The following is a 24960-nucleotide window of genomic DNA, read 5'->3' on the forward strand; positions in this document are numbered from 1 at the left end:
TATGAACACAGACAATCTCTGGAGGAGATCCTAATGTTTCCCCCAGCAAAAACACCTATGCTTACATGATGCATTATATAAACTGCTCTGGTCACTTATTTTTTTCTCTCTCCAGCTATCACAGCAGTTGTGCACTGAACGGTTGAGAGATTCAACAGAAGATCATATTCACAAACAATCTGGCCATTAAGACAAATGTAACAATTGGACTGACCATCTGCAGTTGTTATTTGGGTTATTTCAATCAGATCAATGACTTCTGTTAGACAGTGTGCCTAGAAAGACCAACTAGAGTGGCAATCAGAGGGGGCCTTAGTCACCATGATCTTGCAGGAAGGACTATGGCAAAGAGTTGATCACCAACCTGTGCCTCTTCCTGTTGCTTCTTAAGCTGCTCTAACATTGCTTTGAACTCGGCCTCTTTCTGCTCTGCCTCCTCCAGTGTTGCCTGATTCTGCTCTTCATAAGCCATGGCCACCACAGCCAGGATCAAGTTCACCAGATAGAAAGAACCCACAAAAATGACCAAGACGAAGAAGATCATGTACGTCTTCCCAGCTGCTCGTAAGGTCTGGAAAGACAAAAACCACTTCTTAAGTTGCTTGCATCAGACGAATCAGGCTGAAAACAACTCATGAGCTGATGTTCCTCTGCAGAGGCAGTACTGCATTTGGAACAGGACCAGCCTTTCTTGTGCGGAACTTCTGCACACTGCAGACACTCAGCATCCCCAGCTGCCAAATGGCCTCCCCTACCCCAGACTCACAGGAGTACCTCCTATTCACTGTGGCAAAAAAAAAAAAAAAAAAAATCCTCTTCCATTCCAAATACTCCTAATACACTCCTTCCATAGAAAAATGCTTCCTTTTTTAAAAGGAAAAATTGCTCTGAGCTAAGAATTACGTTTGACTTTGTCAGCTGGTTTTAAAACAAGTGTGAAGAAATGAAAACAAAGACCTCAGGTCATTTATATACTGGTCTTCAAAGAGCATTTACAGAAATATCATCTTTGGAATCAGGCCCAACTCATAAGAAGTCCCTATCTTGAGTGACATCCTTCCTTAGCCGTTTGCAATAGGATGAGTTTTTAAAGAGAGATATAATGTGAAGGATGTGGGGGTGGGGTAGGGGAAAAAAAGGAAAGAGGATCCTAAGAGTATTCCTCTCACTAGCACCAAACAAACAGACATCAAAGAACAACTGGGTTTCAGGTTATATGCATATACACAGGACCCATTATCACTTAGTTCTCATTTTTATTCTTCTCAACCACAAATATTTCATGGAACTTAGCATCAGTTACAAATATTTCATGGGAATACTAGGCTGTACAACAGAAAAGAAGTATTCTAGGAACTCCAAATAAGAAATTTTCATTGGAAAAAAAAAGTTAGTTCACTTAAAGGGTTTCCTTCATGCCTGAGGGGTTCACAATTCTTATTATCAAACTAACTAGCATTATCAAAGGCTGTGAGTCCAATGTAAAACAATGGATTATCAGAGAATTTCTAAGTTGGAAGACCCTCAGCAGCCATCTAGACTAACTTCTCCATCACACCCAGCAAAATTAAATGACTTGTCCAGAGTCACCAAAGCAGGCCAACAGAATGGCAGTGACCATTAAAAAAAAAATTGTCACAATGTTCTTGAACAAATACAACTGTGTTATAAATCTCAAAATGTTGACATATTTAGGCTCCAAGATCCTTGTGGATAAAATCTCTTCTTTATAATGTCTAGCAAATTGCTTTACATAACATGTTTAAAGAGGCCCTAAGCCCAAACATCCAAAAGGAGAAATACTGAAGATGGTCTGCCGAAATAGGGAGGACAGAGATCTCAGATTCCCAGGCCAGGCAAGAGGCTCTCAAGTCTGTGAGCATCTACAGCTATACATGATGAGCATTAAAGAAACTGGGCCAAAAGCTGGGAGAATTCACTTAATTTTGTAAACCAGCTGACTCTGAGAAATACCACCCAAAGATTCTGTATAACGTCTTCACCAAAGGTCTCTTACACAGAACGTTCCCAACCCTACATACTGTAAATTCCACCACCGAAAAACATGGTATTACTTACTAATTGATACAAGTTTTCCCAGTAGTCCTGGGTCATAAGGCGAAATAATGCCAAGAAGGCCCAGCTGAACGTGTCAAAGCTCGTGTAACCATAGTTGGGGTTCCTTCCTGCCTTCATACATTGGTATCCCTCTGGACATTGCCTGGGGAAAGAGAAGGAAGCACCGGGCTTTTCAGCGTAATCCTACGCGGTCGTCAGCTGGAAGTCATCTCTATAACCTTGCAGATAATAAACAGCCATCTACAGAGGCTACGCCAACAAACAGGAATTTTAAAAAAAGAAGAGGAAAGAAACGAAGTAGCCAGGTGAGCTTTTCAAAAATGACGTCCTGGGGACAGTCTAGGATCAGAATCACCTTAAAAATGCGGATACCTATGTCCTAGACAAGACCTAGGAATAAAAACTCTGCATATGGGATCCATGAATTTGCATTTTTAAGGGGCATGTCAGATGACTCTTACCAATGCCAAAATTTGAGAATCACTGTTCTAGATTCATATCAATGTGCAATTCAACCAAATTTAACTCAGCTACTAACCTTAATGACAAATGCCTAGACATTCCTCTTAATCATCTCTATTCTCTTAACACTCACTGTGACAAACTGTATCATACTAGGCTTTCAGTGATCTCAGTTATAATAGTTCTTCTGCTTTAAGACTCACCTGATATTTATTCCAATCTAATTTCTAGTATCTATCAATACTTCAGTATAGAAATTAAATGGACTTCTAGTTAATATCACTGAACTGTATATGTAAAAATGGTTAAGAGACCAAATTTTATGTTATGTATATTTTGCCACAATGAAAAAAAAGCGGGGTGGGGGGGAAGATAATACATTGCAACTCTTTTCCCTCCCACATTCTGTCAGGCCTGGCATATCTGCGGTCAACCTTGGGTGCTAACCTATCATGAAAACAGTGCCCTTACTCGATAACTTTTTGTATTAAGACAAAATGAGGGGAGTCTACAAGAGACAGGCAAGATATCTGGTGTTATAGATCCTATCCTTAGCCTTTTATATCTTTGATTGATTTAAGACTAATAGCCACCTTCACCTACTAGTGAAATGTCAACTTCGGATGCACAGATATAAAACAAAGAAAATCTGAGTCAACCAATTTACTGGACCTACTACATGAGCACAAAGAAAGTGAAAATATTGTTCATTTTTGTGTGACACAATATTTTTTGGGGGAGGATACTAAAATTAAGTGAGCTGCTTACCCAGCATCAGAACTGTTCCCACAGAGCAAAGGTTCCAGCATACCAGGAACTATGTAGAAATTTGCTAGAAAAGTTTGAAGAGGCAGGAAATGAATAAGGCAGATTTAACTGAATGAGAGAATAAGGTTACACTGTTCCTAACTAGCCCAGCAGAAACAGTTATTGATTTTAGCTCATATAAATCTTTTCTGACAGCAGTGAAACCTGATGAGAATTCCTTCCCATTAACTATTTTCCTATATACATTTAACAATAAAAAGTGCTGCCATGTGGGCTTTAATGCAAGGTTCTTTTCAGACACCCGATTTCTACTTGTATTAATACTTCAGATCTATCTGCCACGTTCTAGTACTCGAATCAAAGGGTCTAAAAGAGAGGTTTCTCAGTCCTTTACCCCTTTACACAACTCTACCCTTCTATCCTTATAACTTCTCTTTACCAAAGATAAACTGATCACTAGTAACCATGTCTTATTTTAAATTAGAAGATGTTTCCCTTTCCTGTTTGTGTCCCTGAAATCCCCTTTGAATACTTTCTTGTGGATACTTACCTGCCTTGATTTCCTCAAGAGTGACTAAGAGGGATACTGCTAACTTTCCTCCCTAGTTTCATACAAGTACAGGTGGCGCTAGTGGTAACGAACCCCTCTGCCAATGCGTCTTTAAGAGACCTGGGTTCCGTCAGAAAGATCAGGAAGATCCCCTGGGGGAGGGTGTGGCAATCCACGCCATTACTCTTGCCCGGAGAATCCCATGGACAGAGGAGCCTGGTGGGCTACGGCCTATAGGGTCACAAGAGTCGGACGTGACCGAAGCGACTTTGCACACATGTATACTACTACACCAAATATTCTTAAGAGTAACACCCAAATGCTCTGGTTCCTGAAATGAACTTGTTAAAACTCCTCAACTGTGATAGGATTAAACAGTTATTTTTTGGAGATTACTCGACTCCCTAGACCAGACTGATTGCTAAGGTCTTAGTAATATTAAGAAACTTAAGTGAACAGTGAAAGTGAACGTTGCTCAGTCTTGTCCTACTCTTTGTGACCCTATGGACTGTACACCATTAGGCTCCTCTGTCCATGGAATTCTCCAGGCAAGAATATTGGAGTGGGTAGCCTTTCCCTTCTCCAGGGGATCTTTCCAACCCTGGGATCAATCCCAGGTCTCCTGCATTGTAGGTGGATTCTTTACCATCTGAGCTACCAGGGAAGCCCAAATATACTCTAAATGTTTAAATATCTCAGGGGAAAAAAAGGATTTTTCATCAAGTTTCTAAGCTCGATTTTCCAAAGCAAAAGTTTAGGGGTACATGTGAGCAAAATATAAAGTTTCACTTATCCTTTCAAAGGGAGAGAAAAGAGAGAAGAGGTGAGAGGGCTGATATCTGCAAGCTTCTGAAGATAATGTGACCTCAAGGAATGGGAGAAAGTTCACAAAGCTCCTCCCAGCAGTCCTGGCCTTTCTTTCTGGCCCAGGCACTTTTGTACAGCCCAGGGGTGGCTCCATCATTCGCACCGGAGACGGACGTTCTCCCCACTCTTGCAGAGAAAGGGCTACCTACTTTTATTGTTGATGTACTCTTCCCAGTCAAAGCCCTTGGTGCCGTTTTCGAGATAGCTCTCGTTGAAGTTGATGGGCCACACCACACACTTGTTGCGCAGGTTCCCCATGAAGAGCTGCAGTCCGATCAAGGCAAAGACGCTCAGGCAAAACACTGTCAGGATCATCACATCTGACAGCTTCTTCACGGACTGAATCAGGGCGCCCACGATGGTCTTCAGGCCTGAGGGGAGAGAACCCCCAGAGTGAGAGTCGCCCCACAGCCCTCCCCACCTCCCCCAGCCTCCCCCTCAGCCCTGGCTCCCACTCCTCCCCCCAGCACCACCCTTGAAACATGGCCACTTCATCTTTTATACCACGGGAATAACAACGGGTCAGCAATATTATCACTTTTCCCAGGGGCATCCATTTTTAAGCCAATACTTCTGGAAAAGAAAGTCCCTTCTCCGTATGTGGCTCTCTTCTTCCTGGAAGTACTTTCTTGTCTCTGACTCAGACGAGTCAAGCTCTTACTTGCCCGGGTGTCTCCACAATTGCTGCTCTCTTTGCCTGGAATGCTTCCTCCATTTTCTTGTCCCTCCTGCCTGTATCCTACTCATCCTCCACTCTCAGCCAAACAGCAACTCCCCCAGAAAGCCTTCTCGGACGTCTCAACTCTTCTCCCTCCCCTACTATTACTATTTTAATAGCACCTGTTAGTTTCCTCTGTGGCACTTATCATGGGCATAATTAATTAGGTCTGTCTTGTTCACAGCTGTATCTGTATGGCTTAGCCCACAGCAGGCACTCAGAAAATATTAGCTGAACCAACAAATGGAAAATCAGGAATAGAGGCGGCATCCAGGTTGGAAAGAGAACTACGGGGAAGTTTCAAAGCCAACAATAAGTGAGAAGGTACAATAAAGTTTCTCAAGAGCTCTGGAAATGCCAATGTATTGAAAAGGTTGCTGCTGCTGCTAAGTCACTTCAGTCGTGTCTGACTCTGTGCGACCCCATAGACGGCAGCCCACCAGGCTCCCCTGTCCCTGGGATTCTCCAGGGAAGAACACTGGAGTGGGTTGCCATTTCCTTCTCCAATGCATGAAAGTGAAAAGTGAAAGTGAAGTTGCTCAGTCGTGCCCGACTCTAGTGATCCCATGGCCTGCAGCCCACCAGGCTCCTCCGTCCATGGAATTTTCCAGGCAAGAGTACTGGAGTGGGGTGCCATTGCCTTCTCCGACTGAAAAGGTTAATTATTATCAATTCAATATTTGTGGTTTGTCTTTTCACTAAAAATTACACGTTTTCTGCATCACATATATGTCCTGTTCCCTATAACTGACCTTTTTACTGTCCTAGATTAAAAAAACAAAAACATATAACCCACTCGAATTGGCGGCTTAAAGGCAAGCCACTGTTTCAAATGTAAATCTGTAGCAGATTTCTTAACTGCACGGGAGAGATCAGTGACAGGAGACAAAGCAAAGTATGGTTGTGGGTTCATGACGTTTGGATCGAGACTGAGTCTACACGTGGCTCTCCTGGGCATGTCCACCCACCAGCGACCTGTAAGATGTGGCCAAGGGGAGCACTGAGGACTCCCGGGCGCCGAAACACCAGGACGGACAGAGGCAGACACAGAGCCTTGACGCACAGGTCTCAAGAGGGGGCTTTCCCTAAGTTACTTCTGAAAGCAAGAATGTCCAGTGAACTTCTACAGATATCCTAATCCTGGCTCTAAAGTATGAGTCTGGGTAGATAATTACTAATCTTAATCAAATTATACCACTTACTTGTGTGGCCTGAGCAATATACCTAACCTCTTGGGATCTGTGTTTTCTTCCCTAAAATTGGGATACTTATAGTGAAGTATCATAGGGCTGTTGTGAGGCTTAATTAAGCGTGACTAATATAAACCCTTAGCACAGTACCTGGCACAGAGTAAATAACTCAAATGTTAACCACTTTTGTTTGAACCTCAGTTTACCTATCTGTAAAAAGGTACTGACAGTACCGATCTCGTTGACTTGTTGTGAGGTTTGAATAAGGTAATGAATATTAAATCCCAAGTACGCCCCCAGGTACTTATATCTTGTTAGCTGTCACTGTTATTCATATGTTGCCCTCCTCCAAGAGATATGACGGGGATAATATCACTGAGTGGCTAACCTTGTATGATGGTGATCTCATGGGAGGTGTGGACATGACTCTTCTTTTGCTGTATTTTGCAAGTAACCACCTAGAATTGTCAAAGTTAAGCCTGAGAGTGGTAATGGATGCTGTGCTTAGCACAAGACCTGGCACAAAGCAGGCACTTACTACGCGTGTGTGTGTATTTAACTGGAGGATAATCGCTTTACAATGTTGTGGTGGTCTTGGCCATACAACTAATCTATTTTTAAGTTCTTTGTTGGAAGAGTAAATGAATATGAAATTTTCTTTTCTCTTACACAGATATCCTGAAAGACACGGAAGAGAAATTAAAGTAAAAAGAGCCAAGAGTTAGACTGTAGAGAGCTGACAGTGTGCAAAGGCCTGTGCTTTCTCATAGAGTGGGCCTTTCCTGGAGGCTGTGGCCACCAAAGGGGTGAGGAAGAGCTGGCCTGGGCTCCAACACATTACGCATTTCAAGCCTGATTCCTTCTGCTCACAGGACTGAGCAGAAAGAGCACAAGGCAGGAATCAGAAAGCAGGAATTCTGGTCCTGGCTCAGCCTCTATTTAAGATGCACTGTGTTTCGGAACAAACTTAAGGTCACCTCCCAGTCTCATTTTCTCATACACCGAACACAGATAAACATAAGACCACCTGGCAGTGGGCAGTGGAGGAGCTAAAAGCCTTTAAAAGTAGGGTAGAGATATTTGTTTGCGATTTGAAGTGGTTGGAGTTTCAATCTTTTATTCCTAAAGTTCTGGGAAACCGTGTATCACTATCATGCAGTTAGTTAAGAAGGTTTTGGTGGTATAAAATAAGAGGCAGCTATAGAGAAGGAAAAATTGTCCCCGTGTTATGGAACTTATTTCAGTAAGTTGCTAAGGAACAGAGAAGTCCTTCGCTACATTTGGTTGAGTTGAAGCAGGTGTATATTGGGTCAATAACTCAATTTTAGGTCCTTAAAATGACACAGTTATGTTTTCAAAAAGAGTGATTTTTTTTTTTAAAGAGTAGTTGACAAATCGGAATGGAAAAGAACATAAAAAGAATGTATATATATGTATACCTGAGTCACTTTTGCTTTACATCAGTAATTAACACAACATTGTAATTCAACTCTACATCAATAAAAAAGAGTAGTTAATAGGTCACTGAAGAATGGCTGTAAAGTTTCTGTTCTTGCCTTCTTTATGAAGAGCTCATACAGCAATCTCTCTTGAATGGCTCAATCACCTATCTAAACATTTGATGACAGTTTCAAGCCACTTTTTACTTCTATTTTCATGAACTGAGTTGTTAGCTGTCATCTGTATCAGTAACAAGAGGATAAAACTTTAAAACAGTCAAACCAATGCATCTGTGACATTAATTCACTTTTAAAAACATATAATTTGAGCATAAGTCTAATCTGATTTTCCTTGGCTGGGAACTTTCTGGACAGTTCCAAGCCCCATACAACAGGAAATTCCAGGCAGTGAGCTCAAACCATCTTCTATTCCATAAGGCCAGGCTCCCAGCAGCTTTGTTTGCAGGAAGTGACCTTCTCTTAGTAGTTAGATGTCAGGGTGGACATCTGACCTAAATCTAGATCCTGGATTCCAGGAATTTGGAATGGGGCAAGAGAGAGTCCAGTAGCCTTTCAAGTGGTGGGAATGATAATAAATAAATGTGGGAGCTAGGTGGTAGCCATATTCTATCGTTATATTAGGATATGTCTGAGAAGTAAAGGCAGTATGCCTAGACACAGAAAAAGGAAACAGATGCAAGGAGAAGAGAAATATGAAGACAAGGTAGTCCTTGGTGTCTGGGGCTTGCTGGCTCTGTGTTCTGGTTTCACTGGCTTCCAGAAGCCCCCAAACATTCCATGAAGGATGTCCTTGAAGGATGCTTGTATCTTTCTACTTTCAACCAGAGATGTTCAACTAAGACACCAACCCTACACGGAACTCCTTGTTTTTCTGGGGATGGACCTGAACACTCACAATCAGCTGGTTCAACATCTGTTCTCCATAAACCAGAGGCCACTGCTGATGAAATCTGTAAACATGAGTCCAGAAGGCTAAAAAATATTTTTCAAGTGTTCTGCTTTGAGGTCTGATCAACAACTTGGCGAAGGTCTTTCAGCTTTCAAGAAGTTTAAAATAAAAACTTAAGTTGGAAATGGTATTCATAGGGCCACAAAGGAACAAATCTTACTTAAACAAAACTGATCACTAAATAACAGAATGGCCATCCAAAAAGTTTATTCTCTAAGATTCTCATCCAGATTGTCAGGAAGAAACCAGAGGGAGGCAGAGGAAGAAGAATGGTGATTAGCTTGATGTCTGTAGTGAAGGTAAGCACACAATGACTCAGCAACATTCAATGTAAACAGTCGCTGTATTCACTCAGGCATCAGCCAAGACTCGTCTTCCTTCCATAAGAGTTGATAACTGCAAACGACCATATCTGCAGACATCAAGGCCAATTTAAGGAGATGACGCCCTCAATGCTTTTCTAAAGCTTAACCTTCACAGTCTGGCTAGCAGTGGCTGCCACATACTAGTTAATGCAGCCAAGCAAAAGTGCTCCCCCTGCAACCAGCAACACAGGCCACAAAAGGTAAGAAGTTGCTGGCAGAATTCTTGACCCGATGCATGCAAGACTGGAGAATACCACTGCTCTGGCTTTAAGGATAAGCTGTCTACTTCCTCTGCTGGTTCACAATACCACATACCAGAGCAAGCAAGAAAACCGACTATCCAAAACAAATCAGAATGCTCCTTCAAGTGACTCCTACACAACAGAGTGTGCAACAGAAGCCACAGAGGGCAAGCTGGACAGTGAGAACTCTTGGAAAAGGCTAACATTAACTAGCACTGGGATGTGTCTGAGCAGAAACAGTTAATATATTTACTATAGAACAAGGAAAGGCAGCTGGACCTAATGTACAGAAAGGTCAGCTACCAGACAGGAAGTGGGATACTTAAAGAACTCTGAGAAACAAGGGAAGCTGCTACCACAGAATTTTATTCCACCCTATGTCCAAAGGCACCTCTGAAACTCCTGTCTCATTTCCTGATGCCCAGCGATCCCTTGAATAAATGAACAAAGCCTGCTTACGTGCTGAATCCAGAGAAATCAGCTGTGCATACTGGGATCAAGATTTTCCACCAGGCTGATGCCAGATTATAAACAGTCAATTTATCTCTCCTGGTTTGTGACTCAGGTTGAGAAATCTTATGGGTTTGAAGCCACATGAGCTATTCCTCCTACAAAATGAACATCGGAACAGGCCTCAACAGCCGTTAGCACGCAGCCCTCACAATAGTGAAGGAATGGCTCCTCAGTCCCACAGTCTGGCTTGTCCAGACAAGTCCTGGGGTACAGTTGCGCCCAGTCACCTTCTCTGCTGCAGATTCTGTCCTCCCAATGATAGCTATTAGAGGTTCTTTAGATCAAGAGTAACGTGCGAGAGACTTGGGGGCCCTAGATTTCTTTACTCAAGACCAGATAGATTCATATCACACAGTCTGACCACAATGAAACCAGCTCCAGGGAGATGCCATGAGCCCTCAGTGTTCCGCTCAGGACGATGGTGGTACACTTCAGCTGTCTACCCGGAGAAACAATGTGGAAAAAGGAGAAATACGAAAGCTACTGGGTTGATAACCAGAGTATTTTAAAAGAAACAACGAGTCCCAGTGCAGTCTTAAAATGCATTCTATCCCCCTTCACTATGCAGTAGAAACTGCTACATTCATAATGGGGACATTTTTAAAAAATGCTTTCTTTGCGAATACTGGGGTGGGAGGGAGAAGGACCTCTCATTTCCCCTGCTTTGTATCTGATACCACAGGTAAAGAGACAGAGAAGGTAAAAGAAATGAAAGCAGAGAAATATCAAACCCAAGAGAAAAATAATCTAGAAATTATAGCTCTAAAGAGAGCAAAATGGCGAACAGGAGTGCTTTCAGAAGCCATTTCAATGATGATGGAAATGAAAATGGACCAACAGCGAGGCCCTCCCAACCAGTTTTATTTACGCCAGTAAGTGCTATTCTCTAAGGAATCTCTGAGACACCTGCTTTAAGATGTCCACCCTATCTTGGGGACACGTCAGTCCCATGGCACGTGGCCAAAGCACGCAGAGGATGAAACTTCTGACAGTCACTCAGAAGCTCCTTTTTGTACCCAGATACATACAAAGTAAAAACAAAGTTTTAAGACATACAGCTTTCTATACAGAATACTTCAATGTCAAGTTGAATCTGGTAAGTTCCAGACCAAAAGAAAAATTTTAAGGGTCTTTTCCTGTAACTGATCCCTTTAGCACAGTTTGCGTGGCACCGTTCTTCAAGTCGAGTCCTCTGAAGCAAAGGGAAATCATGAATGATAGGTATCCAAGTCTTGAGTTAGCAAATAAGGAGGATCAGAATGCGAGTTTACTCTTTTCTAAGCCACAAGAAGGGTCTACACTGAAGCATCCTGTATAAAAGGCTGGACTCTCCAATCTTCAGGAAGTCCTGGCTGCCGTGACACACCCAGACCATCTACCAACATCAGCCCAGGTGAGCAGGGTAAGCGCTCTAGGAGGGGAAAACGCTCAGAAAGGGAGTTGAGAACTCCGCGAGATCTTACAGGCCCCTGTCAGTTCTGCGGTAGATCTCCTTCTGTTTTTGGCAGCTTCAGCAAAAGCCTACATACAGTCAAAGTGGGAGCAGGAGAAGGCAAAGAAAGTAACAATTCCACTGAAGTGGCCTATGAGAAAACTTGGTACGCAAAGCAGTGGCTTTTATTCAGAGGGAGCTATGGCCCCGCTCTGTGACAGCAGAGTCAAAATGACTCAGATTTCCAATCAAGAGATGGCTCAGGTCCACTGACTCAGACTGGTATTCCCACCGCGGAAGGAGACCTGGTAACAGGCAGGTAGGCACAGGGCAACGCTCTCCACAAGTAGAATCAACAGTAAAAGAACTTGGGATAAAAAGTCACACTTTAAGAATTGACTATATCATTGACTTTATTATCCCTTAAAGTTATTGTCAAAAACCTCCCAAAGCCAGCTCAACTAGGAGGTGCTTCTAGAAATAGGAATCCAATAATTTATTTTAAACTGTGAAGTTGGTATCTAAATCTTCACGCAAACTCTTTCTTTGGGTGTAGGTTTCTTCTTTTTTAATTGCTACTGCTAAAATCATTTAGAGAGGGCTATTACAGGCCAGGCACTGTGTTTATAGATATATATTTATAATACAGAGTGTAAAACTAGACATTAATATATACCTATAAAACTAGAACATTAAGGATAATAACGTGACATCAGTCAGAGTTATCTTGCAGAAATGCTGTGGTCAGAAGTTAATCACACAGCAGAGACAGAGGCTAAGAGCTGGAGCAGAGATAGCATCTGCTGCCCTAGTTAGTGAGGAGAGCACAGCTTTCCAATTTAGTTCTGGAAGAGAAGTTTTGAGATCACAAGAACATAAAGGGACAGATGCCTTGCGGAGTACACTGGGGGAAGTGAGCAGAAAACTCGGCATCATATTTAAAAGAGGCCAGAGGAGGAAAGAGACCAAAGGAAATGACAGTGAAGACTTGGTGGCATAGATGTCTTACAAACAGGAAAAAAAAAAAGACAAGGACTGCTTCAAGGTTAGGCTGCCATCAACAAGCTTCATAAAGGTGCCTAGAGAATGGGCTGGATTTTCTGTTAAATGGATTTATTACTAAAATGGCTAAGAACTAAACTTTGATAAGTCTCGGTTATAGTTTTTCGCCAGTAAGAATATACTCTAGGGGACTTCCCTGATGATCCAGTGGTTGGGACTTTGCCTTCCCATGTGTGGGGTGTGAGTTCGATCCCTGGTCGAGGAGCTAAGATCATACATGCCTGGCTGCCAAAAAAACCAACCCATAAAACAAAGGCAACATTGTAACAAATACAATAAAGACCTTGAAGATGGTTCATATGAAAAAAAATCTTAGAAAAAAAAAAAGAATATACTCCACTGACATCTAGCCTCTGGTAGACAAGAAGTAAGCTACCATTGCTAAAACTAAAGTAATTCATTCTCAACAGGGCCGTAATTTACGGGCCCACCTGATGGCCCAAGTTTGTAAATGGAGAAACTGAGATTTACCTCCCTGAGGTTTTTAGTCAGCAGAATTCTACCTCTGTCCTTCCCTCTCTCTGCATTTGCTATCTAGACAACGTTGAAAAGGAGAAAACAGGAGTATTTTTGGTGCAGCCACAGAAGAGCCACGCGATGCCTGGAATAGGATGCCTCTGTTCTTCATGTTTGTTTCCACAAAACTGCAGTGGAAAGCCTGGCCTCTTGGAAGTCTTCCTTCCCTAAAAACTCCCGAATACAACCGAAGTCCAACCAGCGACAACACAGTCTAGACTTCTGCCATGTTTCTGCCATGTTAGCTAGTCTACTAACTAAGATATGTTTCCTTCCAGATTTCAAGACTGGTCTTCTGAAAAACAGTTATTACTGGGCAGCAAGGATTTGAATTGAATTAATAGATTTCAACCTCGGGGGGCCATCAATGGGTTTGCTGGGAAGGCAGTGCCTGTGAAATTTCACCTGGTTCTCAAAAGGATACAAAACCTTTAAAAGGTTAAGAACCATTCTCAATCAGAATCAAGAAAGAGGCAAAAAATGTAAAGACTGTCAATCAACTACCTCTCAACTAGCCCGATTACTTTTTCTTTCCTTGTAAAGTCTCTGTACATTTTTGTTTGCCCATGTGCTTAGATGTATCTTATCTTACCTTTGACTTTTTTTTTTTTAATGGCACCCAAATAAGCTTTCATTGGGATTTATGTCTGAGAATGATCTCTGAATATATATGTAATAGATATCTACTGGTTCTTATTCTAGTGAATTAGACAGTAACAGTATGTGATATACAGTGATTATTAAAGTTCAGGTCACTAACACCAAGGCTCTTAAATTTGTCTGGAAAACTGGACTAGTCAATGGGGTAAGGGCTCCTCTGTGATTAAATAATTCCATTAACACAGTAACAGTACAAGTGCAATTCTTCGAATAACATCCCATCAGCAAACCATGCGACAGGAAGCCTAGAAATCACAAGCAATGGAATGATGGTGAATGTTAAAATTACTGTAATTCCACGAGGCCAGGAACCAAATGATTCATATTCGAACAGACAGCTAGCTCCGTGACAATTTTTTCAGGTATCTTAAGATCCAAGTAACTCTTAAGCACGTGCTTTTTCAGAGCATGGATGGAATGGGGGTTGCATGCCTGGCAAGCACTGTCAGAGCAACTTTGGCTTAAGGACCAAAGAGCCATTCCAGAGAACATCTCCTGGGAAAAGCATGCGAAATGCAAGGCCATCTCAGCTGTGCTGATGCTGCTTCAGGATGTGGTGGACAGAGCCAATGGAGGAGAGAAGAGGAGATGAGGCCAAGTCAGTCTGGTGTTTAAATTTTCTCACCTGGAATTACAGAGATAGTTTTCAAAGCTCGGAGAACCCTGAATGTTCTCAGCGCTGAGACATTGCCCAGGTCCACAAACTCTGTCACATATCTGTAGTAAGGGAGGTCACGCACAGACACAAATGACAAACACGGACACAAACACAAACACCAAAGGAAAAAAAACGAAACCACAACAAAACAAAAAGTACAATACGTCACGTCAGGGCCCTAACCCAACACCTAACACCAACCCCGGGCCATCTTACCTGGGATTACCGAAATAGTTTTCAAAGCCCTCAGAACCCTGAAAGTGCGTAGAGCTGAAACATTGCCTAGGTTTACAAACTCTGTTATATACCTGCAGAATCAAACCAAAGTTAACTTGTAATGGTACCACTGGGCGAGGGTTTGAGAATAGGGGTAAGAAGGGTCTTATAAGTAAGATATGATTTCATTTTTTTCCTTGAAAAAGAAAAGTTTCAAATACAAGCATTTAAGGAACACATTTTATTTTTTTCAGTTGGGCAAGGAGAAATCCAAAGTGTATTTGAAAGAAGTGATACCACCAGAAGGCTCCTGGGGCTTTCTCACGCAGCATCACGATGTGCAGATCCCAATCAGAATGACTACTCTTAGTCCATTCTCTTTTTCCAGTTAAAAGGAAGGCCAGGAGGTATTCAAAGGCTTATGTCTCCAAGTTTTGTGAACAATTTCTTAGGAAAAGGAGACAGATTTCTGCAGCAGGAGCCCCATATAAATAAATCTACATTAAAATAACTTCCTAGTTGACAATGGAAAAAATGCCTAAATCTCTGCATATATGACTTATCCAAGAGTTGTCTGCATATCATTGCAGTCATGCCTACATATGAAGTTTTAGCTTGTGACATACAGGAAAAACCAGATCATGGGATCAGAGCCAATATTCTGTTAAGTGTTCATTTAATCACCAGCTCTGTGCCTAGCAAGGACACTTACATTTTAAGTAAACACCAGTGTGTATTCATAATGCTGGAAAGCTAGAAATTTTCTTAATATAACAGAAAGTCAAAGTTCCAGTTTCAAATGTTCACTGTATATCATCCATTCAGACTTTATAGTTGAAATACATCTTTGTATCAGATGCTCAGACCCAAACATATACAAATGCACTCAATCTCTTACATATCTGCATGCACACATACAAACACACACACAATCTACACTACACCTTCACCCCCTACCAACCCACGAAACACTTTCCCCAACATGAAAATACAAATAAAGTCTGCTACACTTCTTCTATCACCATCTAAGTTTCCTGAAGAGAAACATTTTCATTGTTCAAACAACACTAATTACATAGAGCAGCTAGCATGCCAATGTGGGGTTACACTGCTTCCAAGTAACAATAGTTTGAAGCTCTGGTCAGCAGTTCTTTAGGAAGTGAGCAGATTGGATACTTGGCTTATGTTTTGACTCTAAAATGTGCTCTGAATTCTGCAACATCTGGACAGCTTCAAGAAATTACATGTAACATAATATACCCAGGAAACTGAGTTCCAGCCTAAGGTTTACACCTAAAAAATATGAAGTCTTCACCAAGGCCTCCTAGTGATAACTGTGTACACCCTGGTCAGTGTTATAGGGGGAAACAAAATATAAGGGAGTTGCAATAGAAAATCACTTCTTACTTTTGCTCCCATCTGCTCATCCTCTCCCATATGCACACACTGTCACTGCCTGAACCCCAAGAGGCCTTCATAAGGAAGAATCAGACACATGGCATACCACTTTACATGGTTATCCTTTAATTCCCCACACAACTAAGCCCATAAACTCACAGTTACACTGTCATACAGACACACCCAAGAGTACAACCACACACACCCAGAACACCAATAAAGTAAGCAGAGAACTTACGCCATCATGATGACACTGAAATCTAACCAGTTCCATGGATCCCGTAAAAAGGTAAAGCCATCTATGCAGAAACCTCTTGCAATGATTTTCACTAGTGATTCAAATGTATAAATCCCTGTGAACGTGTACCTGTCGAAGAAATGGATAGCTTGAGGCAATTTCTTAACAGAAAGGAACTTTAAATGAGCCTTCTAAGAGAGCAGTTGCCGACATGCAGCCTCACTAACAGAGACAAAACAGGAAGGACACAACTGATGCAGCAGAAAGGAAGCGAGGAAGAGAAAGGGAGGCATCTAACGACAATTACTGAAATGCACAAACCAAGAAAGCTGCAATGTGGCACTAGGTCCTGAAGGGCATCACAAAGGAACAGCTCTGTACGGCCACCTACCACGCGATCATTCTGAACCAGGAAAGGAGGCCCCAGAGCTAATTCTCACTTGAAACAAGTCAACAAGAAAAGGAAAGCTAAAGCTGGAGAAAAAGGCAGTATCCTCAGGAATTGAGAGCAGAAGATGGTGATGGGCCAGTCAAAGCTTTGGCTAACACAGGCGACCACAGGAAAGGGCAGAGGTGGTGAGTCGTCACTTCCACGGCAGCCTTTCCCTTGGTAGAGTTGATTTCTAAGGATACTTCTTCAATTCCACATGTATCCTCACCCACTCCATGAAAAAAAACGTGGGCAATAATCCGGAAACAATAATCTCCAGAGTTGATTTCTAAGGATACTTACTTCTTAAATTGCAGATGTATCCTCACCCACTCAGTGAAATAAAAAAAATGGGTAATAACCTAGAAATAATAATTTCCAGAGTTGATGTCGAAGGATATTTCCTAAATTCCACATGTATCCTCATCCATCTCTGTCACATGAAAAGTAGGCAAATGATTTTCTTCCTTGATGGATAAGCTGTGCGGTGCAAGATGCAGTAAGTAGAGATATTTAAAACAAGCGAGCAGAAAAATAAATACATGAGCTACTTACTCCACATTCTTCGACCAGTCGGGAGGGTTACTAAAAGTCATGAACACACAGTTGGTCAAAATAGTGCACATAATGATCATGCTAAACACTGTAGAAAAGAGTCAAGGGAGAATACGCAAACTCTGGCCTGCTTCCATCCTCAGGAAGCAAATACATTTCACATTAAGTATCATGAGAATTAAAATCAGTGACCTGAGAGGAGACAGAGCACAGAGGAGGAGACAGCAAGGTAATAAGGAAAACTGCAGCCGCCACCAGGAACCGTATGAGTGTCACCGCATGTACCCACACCCGGCCAGAGAACGGGAGTGGGTGCAGCAGGGTGGCCCCTCTTTTTCAAAAGGGCTGCCACTGTTCCCCTTTTGGATAAATATTTCTCCTTCTTACCATTTATGCCTCTAAATACCTTTTTGCCCAATAACCAGAAATCTTGCAGTCTGCCAGATGCCAAAGTCATCAGATGAGAAAAACAAATTAAATCTTATCTATGTTATTGAAGAGTCATTTATTGTTAATTATCTTGTATTACCAATTATTTGGAAATGTTCATGTATTTAACAGCTTACTTTTTTTCCACAGCCCTTCAAAGGGCTGTGTCCTTGCAGGGCAAGGCAATGGTTAATGTCTGTGGAATCTGTCAAGTTTGGGAAAGCAACTCTTATGACCCCATGGACTATAGCCCACCAGGCTCCTCTGTCCATGGAATTTTCCAGGCAAGAATACTGGAGTGGGTTGCCATTTCCTTCTCCATGTTCTTATTTACTGAGAAGAATTAAACTGCTTTAGATCAATACAAGTTACTTAAACTGCACAGAAGTCATATCTCATTTGTCACTAATTCACTCTCTCTTGCTAGTGGCATTCACTACCTTCATTCTATTAGTGGAGTTTTAAAAAGGAAGAACATGTCTTACAGCTGGATTTTTTCTTCCCACAGCTGGATTTTTCTTCAGGGAATAACAACATGCTCTGGTTAGAATAGAAAAAAACATCATCCTCTGATCCAACAAGAAAAGGAAAGAGTCCATTGCGAATTATTTATTTTCTTATAAACCTTTAGGTTTCAGAACTATGTTGCTTGTAAAACTCACAAATTCCAGATCAGGCTGCTAAATTCTTAACAAAAATAAAAGGTGCAAAAGCTTAACAAACCTGTTTATGAAGCAGCAACTGCTGGTTTCTTCATCCTACTTGGAGGATACAAAACTCTGAAGCATGGGACTAAGTACCGTCAAATTAAATACCAACCATGAAGGTTTAAAGTTACTAAGTGAAGTTGCTAAACCCATCACGTAATTTTTCATCTGTCATATGCTCTCCTATATTAATGAGATACAAAGTCAAGCCACATGAGTAAATTGGCATTTTCTTTTAAGGGGAGCAAAAATATACATAAAAAATTCATATCAATCCTGCAATCTAGATCTAAACCTGTGCACCAAAGAGGCCATTTAATCTTAGAGATTATCTTACTTCCTAAACTTGTGGTTTAAGAAATCAAAGCAGATCTCTAAAATACTTGCTCAATTATTTACAGTAGCTTCTCAAAAATTCTAATTGGGCTTTAATATATAAAAAAGCTGAATAATATAACTTGTTATGAAATTACTAAAGTCTGAGTGCTTTAAAAATTAAGACATCAGTAAAGCTATCATCTTAACTTGTCCCTCTTAATGATATCCACAAAATTCCAGATTCCCGTGATATCATCCTAAGAAAAAAGAATCTGCTGAAGCTCAGCTAAGGCTTTAGCAGAAGTTCTGACTGGAGGAATAGTCAGCTACACCACTGATAAAATAGTTAATATACAATTAGGTGGTGGACATTCAGAAACACATACCAGCGACCACACAACGGCTGCACTCACTCCACATTTGCAGAAAAGGATATGAATGTATCAAAATTTTAATAGCTATTCTTCTTATCAGGTTAAAAGGACTTAAAATGTACAAGGCAGGCGTGGCACTAAATCTGAAGAGAGTTTTCCCTCTGTTTAATACTACAAAGGTCTGTGGAGAAAGAAAGAGAAAAATTATTAAAGCACAAGAATTAATCACCACATGAAATAACATTTTTCTAGGCAAGAAATTAACTCAAATGGACCCATGTTTTACTTCCCAATTTGGTGTCTAAGGCAAGAAACCTTAAGGCAATATACTAAGGCAAGAAAAGCCGCTTTCCCTTACCTCCCTCCCCTGCACTGCTCCAGATTACATTACAAACAGATGACACTATCTTGGCAGTTTTAAATATCAGACTTTTCTTTCAGAAACAAGCCGTGTCAACTATACCTAAGCTATCTGTGCCTGCTCTGGACAAGATTCTGAAGTTTATTAATTTAGGATTCATTCACTCAACAAAGAATTACTGAGTGCCAACTATGTGCCAGGCAATGTTCCAGGTGCTTGGGAAGGATCGGTGAACAAGGCCACCCTAGTGAGAGGAGCTTATGTTCTAAGACGGGAGACAGACAATAAATAAAAAACCTAATGAGTAAGTAAATTATATCAAATGTGATAGGTGCTGCGGGAAAAGGAGGAAGATTAGGGAAAGGCAACTCGAGAGTGCAGGGGTCAGAGGATGGGTGAATGTTTTGTTTTAATTGAAATGTTATGCCAATCTCTACTGTAACAGCAAGGTGACTCAACTATATACATATACACATTCTTTTCCAGTGTGGTTTATCCCAGGAGACTCAATGTTGTTCCCTGTGCTATACATCAGGACCTTGTTGTTCGTCCATTCTAAATGTAGTAGCTGCATCTACCAACCCCAACCTCTCGGTCCATCCCTCTCAGGTGATCAGGGTAAGCCTACTGAGGGGAGAGATTTGAGCAAAGACTCAAGGAGGTGAGAGGAGTTACTCACCTTGTCGATATTTACCTACAGAGTCTACTCTATTTAGCTTTTAAGAACCTCCATTATCAGCCTTGCCAAATTCATTCAACTACATTCCTAGCATGAATCCTCCTTTCGTGCAGAACCAGAACAGGTTATAGTAATTCAAACTTTGGCCTTGGCTCTCATTGCCCATCCTACTCAGATGCCTCTTCCTATTGCATGAATTCAATTCAAATATTTTGGAGCACCTGTTTTGTGCCAAGCATTGTGCTAAGCTTCTTGGAGACTGAATAAAATTGCACTTTTAGGGAAGACATATATGTGAACTAGTAATAATAAACATAAAATTCAATAACAAAAATATACGTAATGTATGAGAGGCAGCAGAAGAGAGAGATTTTTACTTTCCCATTGGATGGGCAATTCAAGGGAGGGGAGTGAGCGGGGAGGTGTTCACAAAGGCAGGTTACTAAACATTTGGAAGGGGTTTTAAAGGATAAGTGCCAATTAGCAGAGATTAAATGGGCAGATAAAGGGGGAAGGGTTAGCAAGGAAAGGTAACAATGTAGGATTACAAAGGCGCAGTAGCACAGAACTGGGGGTGCTTCCTGGGAATTTATAAGTAATTCAGTGTTGCCGGAGGTTTAAAGAGAGGGCAAGCAGCAAACTGCGGAGCTGGAGATTCAGGGTCTGCTAGACTGAGGTCCTGCGGACACAGGCCAGTGGCCAGCACACAGCCCTGGCATCTAACCGAGCAGGTGAAGAAGCGCATGGTCAAATGCTGGCCCCTTTAAGTAGGCTTTTGTTTTCGCTTTGTTGGTTAATTTAAAGTAGTACATGTTCACAATCACAAAAAAAGGAACAGAAGACAAGTTCCACCTCATTACTCAATGATAACCGTTGCTTGTGTATCATCTTTTCTTATGTATCTTTTTAAAACTTTTCTGTATTAATATAAACACACAGATAAAGCCTTAAAAAGACTCTTCTCTCCCTCCCTTACCCTCCCCTCAACTATACTATAAATACTCTTCTGCACCCTGCATTAAAACAATGAACCTCCACAAAGAAAAACCCAGGGCCAGATGGCTTCTCTGATGAGTTCCACCAAACGTTTAAAGAATTAATATCAGTCCTTCATAAATTCTTCCAAAAAATAGGAGAAAAGGGCACACTTCCCAACTCATTCTGTAAGGCCAGTATTGCCTTGATACAAAACCAGAGAGAGACATTTAAAGAAAAGAAAACTATAGACTAATATCATTTATGAATATAGACACAAAAACTTCAACAAAATACCAGCAAACAGTATCTGGCAGCATATAAAAAAAGGATTACACACCACCAAATGGGATTTATCCCAGAAATACAAAGATAATTTAACATATGAAAGCCAATCAATGTAATATAACATTAATAAAATAAAGGACAATTACTGCATGATCATCACAAAAAATGCATAAAAAGCACTTGACAAAATCCAAAATTCTTTCATAGTAAAATACACAGCAAACTAGTAATAGAACAGAACGTCCCTAACCTGATAAAGGGCATCTATGAAAAATCCACAGCTAACATTATATTTAATGTTAAAAGACTAAAAACTTTCTCCTTAAGACCAGGAATAAGACAAAGAGTCCACTCTTATCTCTTTCATTCAGCATTGTACTAGATGTTCTAGACAAGGCAATTAAGCAAGTAAACCTATTTCTAATTGCAGATGAATAAGTTCTTCTATGGAATACCCCAAGGAAAACATAAACACAAAACAGAGCTCATTAACAAGTTCAGCAAGGTTCTAAGACATAAAAGCAACATATAAATATGGTTACATTTCTATACACCAGCAGAAAACAATCTGAAAATGAAATTAATATGCCATTTATAAGAGTATCAAAAAAAAACACATAGGAATAAATTTAACAGAAGAAGTGTAAGAGTTATACACTGAAAACTATAAAACACTAGTAAAAGAAACGGGGAAAAAAGTAAATAAATGGAAAGACATCTGATGCTCATGGACTGCAAGGCTTAATATTGCTATGGTTCAGTGCAATCTCTCAAAATTTCAACTGCCTTTTTTGGTGGAAATTAACAAGATGATCCTAAGATCTAAGAACAAAGTTGAGGACTCACACTTCTGCATTTTAAATCTTACAACAAAGCTATAATAATCAAAACTGCTGCTAACATAAGATTAGCCAAACACATCAATAGGACAGAATTGAGAGTCCAGAAATAAACCCACATATCTAGTCAACTGATTTTTGACAAGCGTGCCAAGACAATCCAAAGGGGAAAGAACAGTCTTCAATTAATGGTGGTGGGACAAACAGATGCAAAAGAATGAATCTGAACCTCTGTTTCACACCTGATGTGAAAATTAACTCAAAATGGATAAAAAACTTAAATGTAAAAGGTTAAAACTATAAAACTCAGTGAAGATAACATAGGTGTAAATCTTTTTACCTTTGGATTAGGCAACAGTGTCATAGATGGGACACTGAAAGTACAAGCAACCAAGGCAAACACAGATTAAACTGAACTTCATCAAAATTGAGAATTTCTGTACAACAAATGACACTACTCAGAAAGTGAGAAGACACCCCAAAGAATGGGTGAAAATATTTGCAAATCGTGTATCTAGTAAGGGTTTTGCAGCCAGACTAGATTACAAAAACACCTACAACTCAGTAAAGAGACAAACAATTCAAGTTAAAAATGGGCAAGGATCTGAATAGACATTTTTACAGAGCAGACATACAAACAGCTAATAAGCACATGAAAAGATACTCAATATTATTAGTCATTAGAGAAATGCAAATAAAACCACAATGAGATACGACTTTACACCCATTAGAATGGTAATACTGTTTTAAAAGAACATGGAAAATAACAAATGTTGGCAAGAATATAAAGAAACTGGAACTCTCATATATTATTGGTAGGAATGGAAAATGGTCCAGCCACTTTGGAAAACAACTGACAGTTCCTCAGAAGTTAAACACTGAGATACCATACAACCTAGCAATTCCACTCCTAGCTATACACACCCAGGAGAACTGAAAACAGGTTCACACAAAAATGTATACATGGATGTTCATAAAAGCATCAAAATACTGCAAAAGTGGAAACAACCCATCAACGGACAAAAATGTAAAGAAAGTGTGGTATATATCCATATGATGGATAGTATCCAGTCTTAAAAGGGTTGAAATTCTGACATGTGCTAAACATGCATGAACCTAGACGACACCGCTGCTGCTGCTAAGTCTCTTCAGTCATGTCCGACTCTGTACGACCCCATAGATGGAAGCCAACCAGGCTCCCCCGTCCCTGGGATTCTCCAGGCAAGAGTACTGGAGTGGGTTGCCATTTCCTTCTCCAATGCATGAAAGTGAAAAGTGAAAGTGAAGTCGCTCAGCCGTGACCCACTCTTAGCAACCCCGTGGACTGCAACCTACCAAGCTCCTCCATCCATGGGATTTTCCAGGCAAGAGTACTGGAGTGGGGTGCTATTGCCTTCTCCGCTAGAAGACATTAGGCTAAGTGAAATAAGCCAGACACAAAAGGACAAATATTATATGATTCCACTTATATGAGGTACCTAGAATTAGCAAATACATAGAGACAGACAGTAGAAGAGAGTTTATAAGGGGCTTTAGGCAGGAGGAATGGAGAGTTATTTTTTAATGGGTGTAAGTTTCTGTTTGAGATGAAAAAGTGGAAATGGATGGTGGCGAAGGTTGTACAACATGGTGGATATATTTAATACCATTGAATTGTGCCCTTAAGAAAGGTTAACATGGTAAATTTTGTGTTATATATAGTTTACCACAATAAAAAATATATACAGTTGACCCTTGAACAACATGGGTTTGAATGGCACAGGTCCACCTGTGCATGGCTTTTTTTTCAACAGGAAATCCTGCAGGGATCCAGTCAGTGGGATCTGCTGCTGCGGAAACACAGATACAAACGAATCAGAAGCTCTAAGGGACCGAGGCGTGAGGGCACCACGCATGCTGAAGGCTGCCTACAGTTATAGGTGGATCTTCGACTGGGCCCTTCACGCCTGTGTCGTTCAAGGGTCAACTGTATATTATTACCTGAAAAGTGACCAGTAATGTGTTACGGATAAATTTTTAAAAATCAGTTTTATTCCAAACCAAATAATAGAATTAAGAATAGCAATAGCTAAAAGTGTTTCCCAACCCGTTTGGAACTTCAGAAAGATTTAAGGACCTTTTTGAAAAATAAAGACATCTGGCCCAAGAAAAAAAGAAAGGAAGAGAAGTTAAGTATTTATACATGCTACAACATGAGTGAAACCTGAAAAACCTTGCTGCTGCTAAGTCACTTCAGTCTTGTCCGACTCTGTGCGACCCCATAGACGACAGCCTATCAGGCTCCGCTGTCCCTGGGATTCTCCAGGCAAGAACATTGGAGTGGGTTGCCATTTCCTCGAGAAGAGTTCAAACACAACAGGCCACATACTGTAGGATTCCATTTACACGGAATGTCTAGAATAGGCAAATTTTGATAGAAAGCTGGTCAGCCTAGGATTGGATGGAGACGGGATTAGGGGCTCCTTGCTAATGGGTCTCTCTGTTGTGGTTGTTTAGTAGACAAGTCATGTCCGACTTGCTGTGACCCTATGGACTGTACAGCCCACAGCGCCTCTTGTCCATGGGATTCTCCAGGCAGGAATACTGGAGTGGGCTGGCATTTCCTTCTCCAGGGGATCTTGTGACTCAGGATCAAACCCACATCACCTGCATTGGCAGGTGG

At 41.0% G+C, this 24960-nt stretch overlaps 1 protein-coding gene across 5 annotated transcripts in view; it reads right to left on the reverse strand.

Annotated features, from left to right (window-relative positions):
* SCN8A (sodium voltage-gated channel alpha subunit 8) overlaps positions 1-24960 on the reverse strand; it is a 200564-nt gene that overhangs the window by 78805 nt on the left and 96799 nt on the right. For 3 of the 5 annotated variants that reach the window (XM_018047744.1, XM_018047747.1, XM_018047745.1), the window contains exons 3-10: positions 19219-19337; positions 17329-17418; positions 16344-16472; positions 14459-14550; positions 4876-5097; positions 3310-3373; positions 2080-2221; positions 365-571 (exon numbers count right to left, since the gene is read on the reverse strand). In XM_018047744.1, coding sequence (XP_017903233.1) covers positions 365-571; positions 2080-2221; positions 3310-3373; positions 4876-5097; positions 14459-14550; positions 16344-16472; positions 17329-17418; positions 19219-19337 — 1065 coding nt within the window. Of the gene's footprint in view, positions 1-364; positions 572-2079; positions 2222-3309; positions 3374-4875; positions 5098-14458; positions 14551-14707; positions 14800-16343; positions 16473-17328; positions 17419-19218; positions 19338-24960 lie in introns of all 5 variants that reach the window. The other 2 variants (XM_018047746.1, XM_018047748.1) reach the window with 1 other exon arrangement.

The sequence above is a fragment of the Capra hircus genome, chromosome 5, assembly GCF_001704415.2.
Source record: "Capra hircus breed San Clemente chromosome 5, ASM170441v1, whole genome shotgun sequence".
Taxonomy (NCBI): Eukaryota; Metazoa; Chordata; class Mammalia; order Artiodactyla; family Bovidae; genus Capra; species Capra hircus.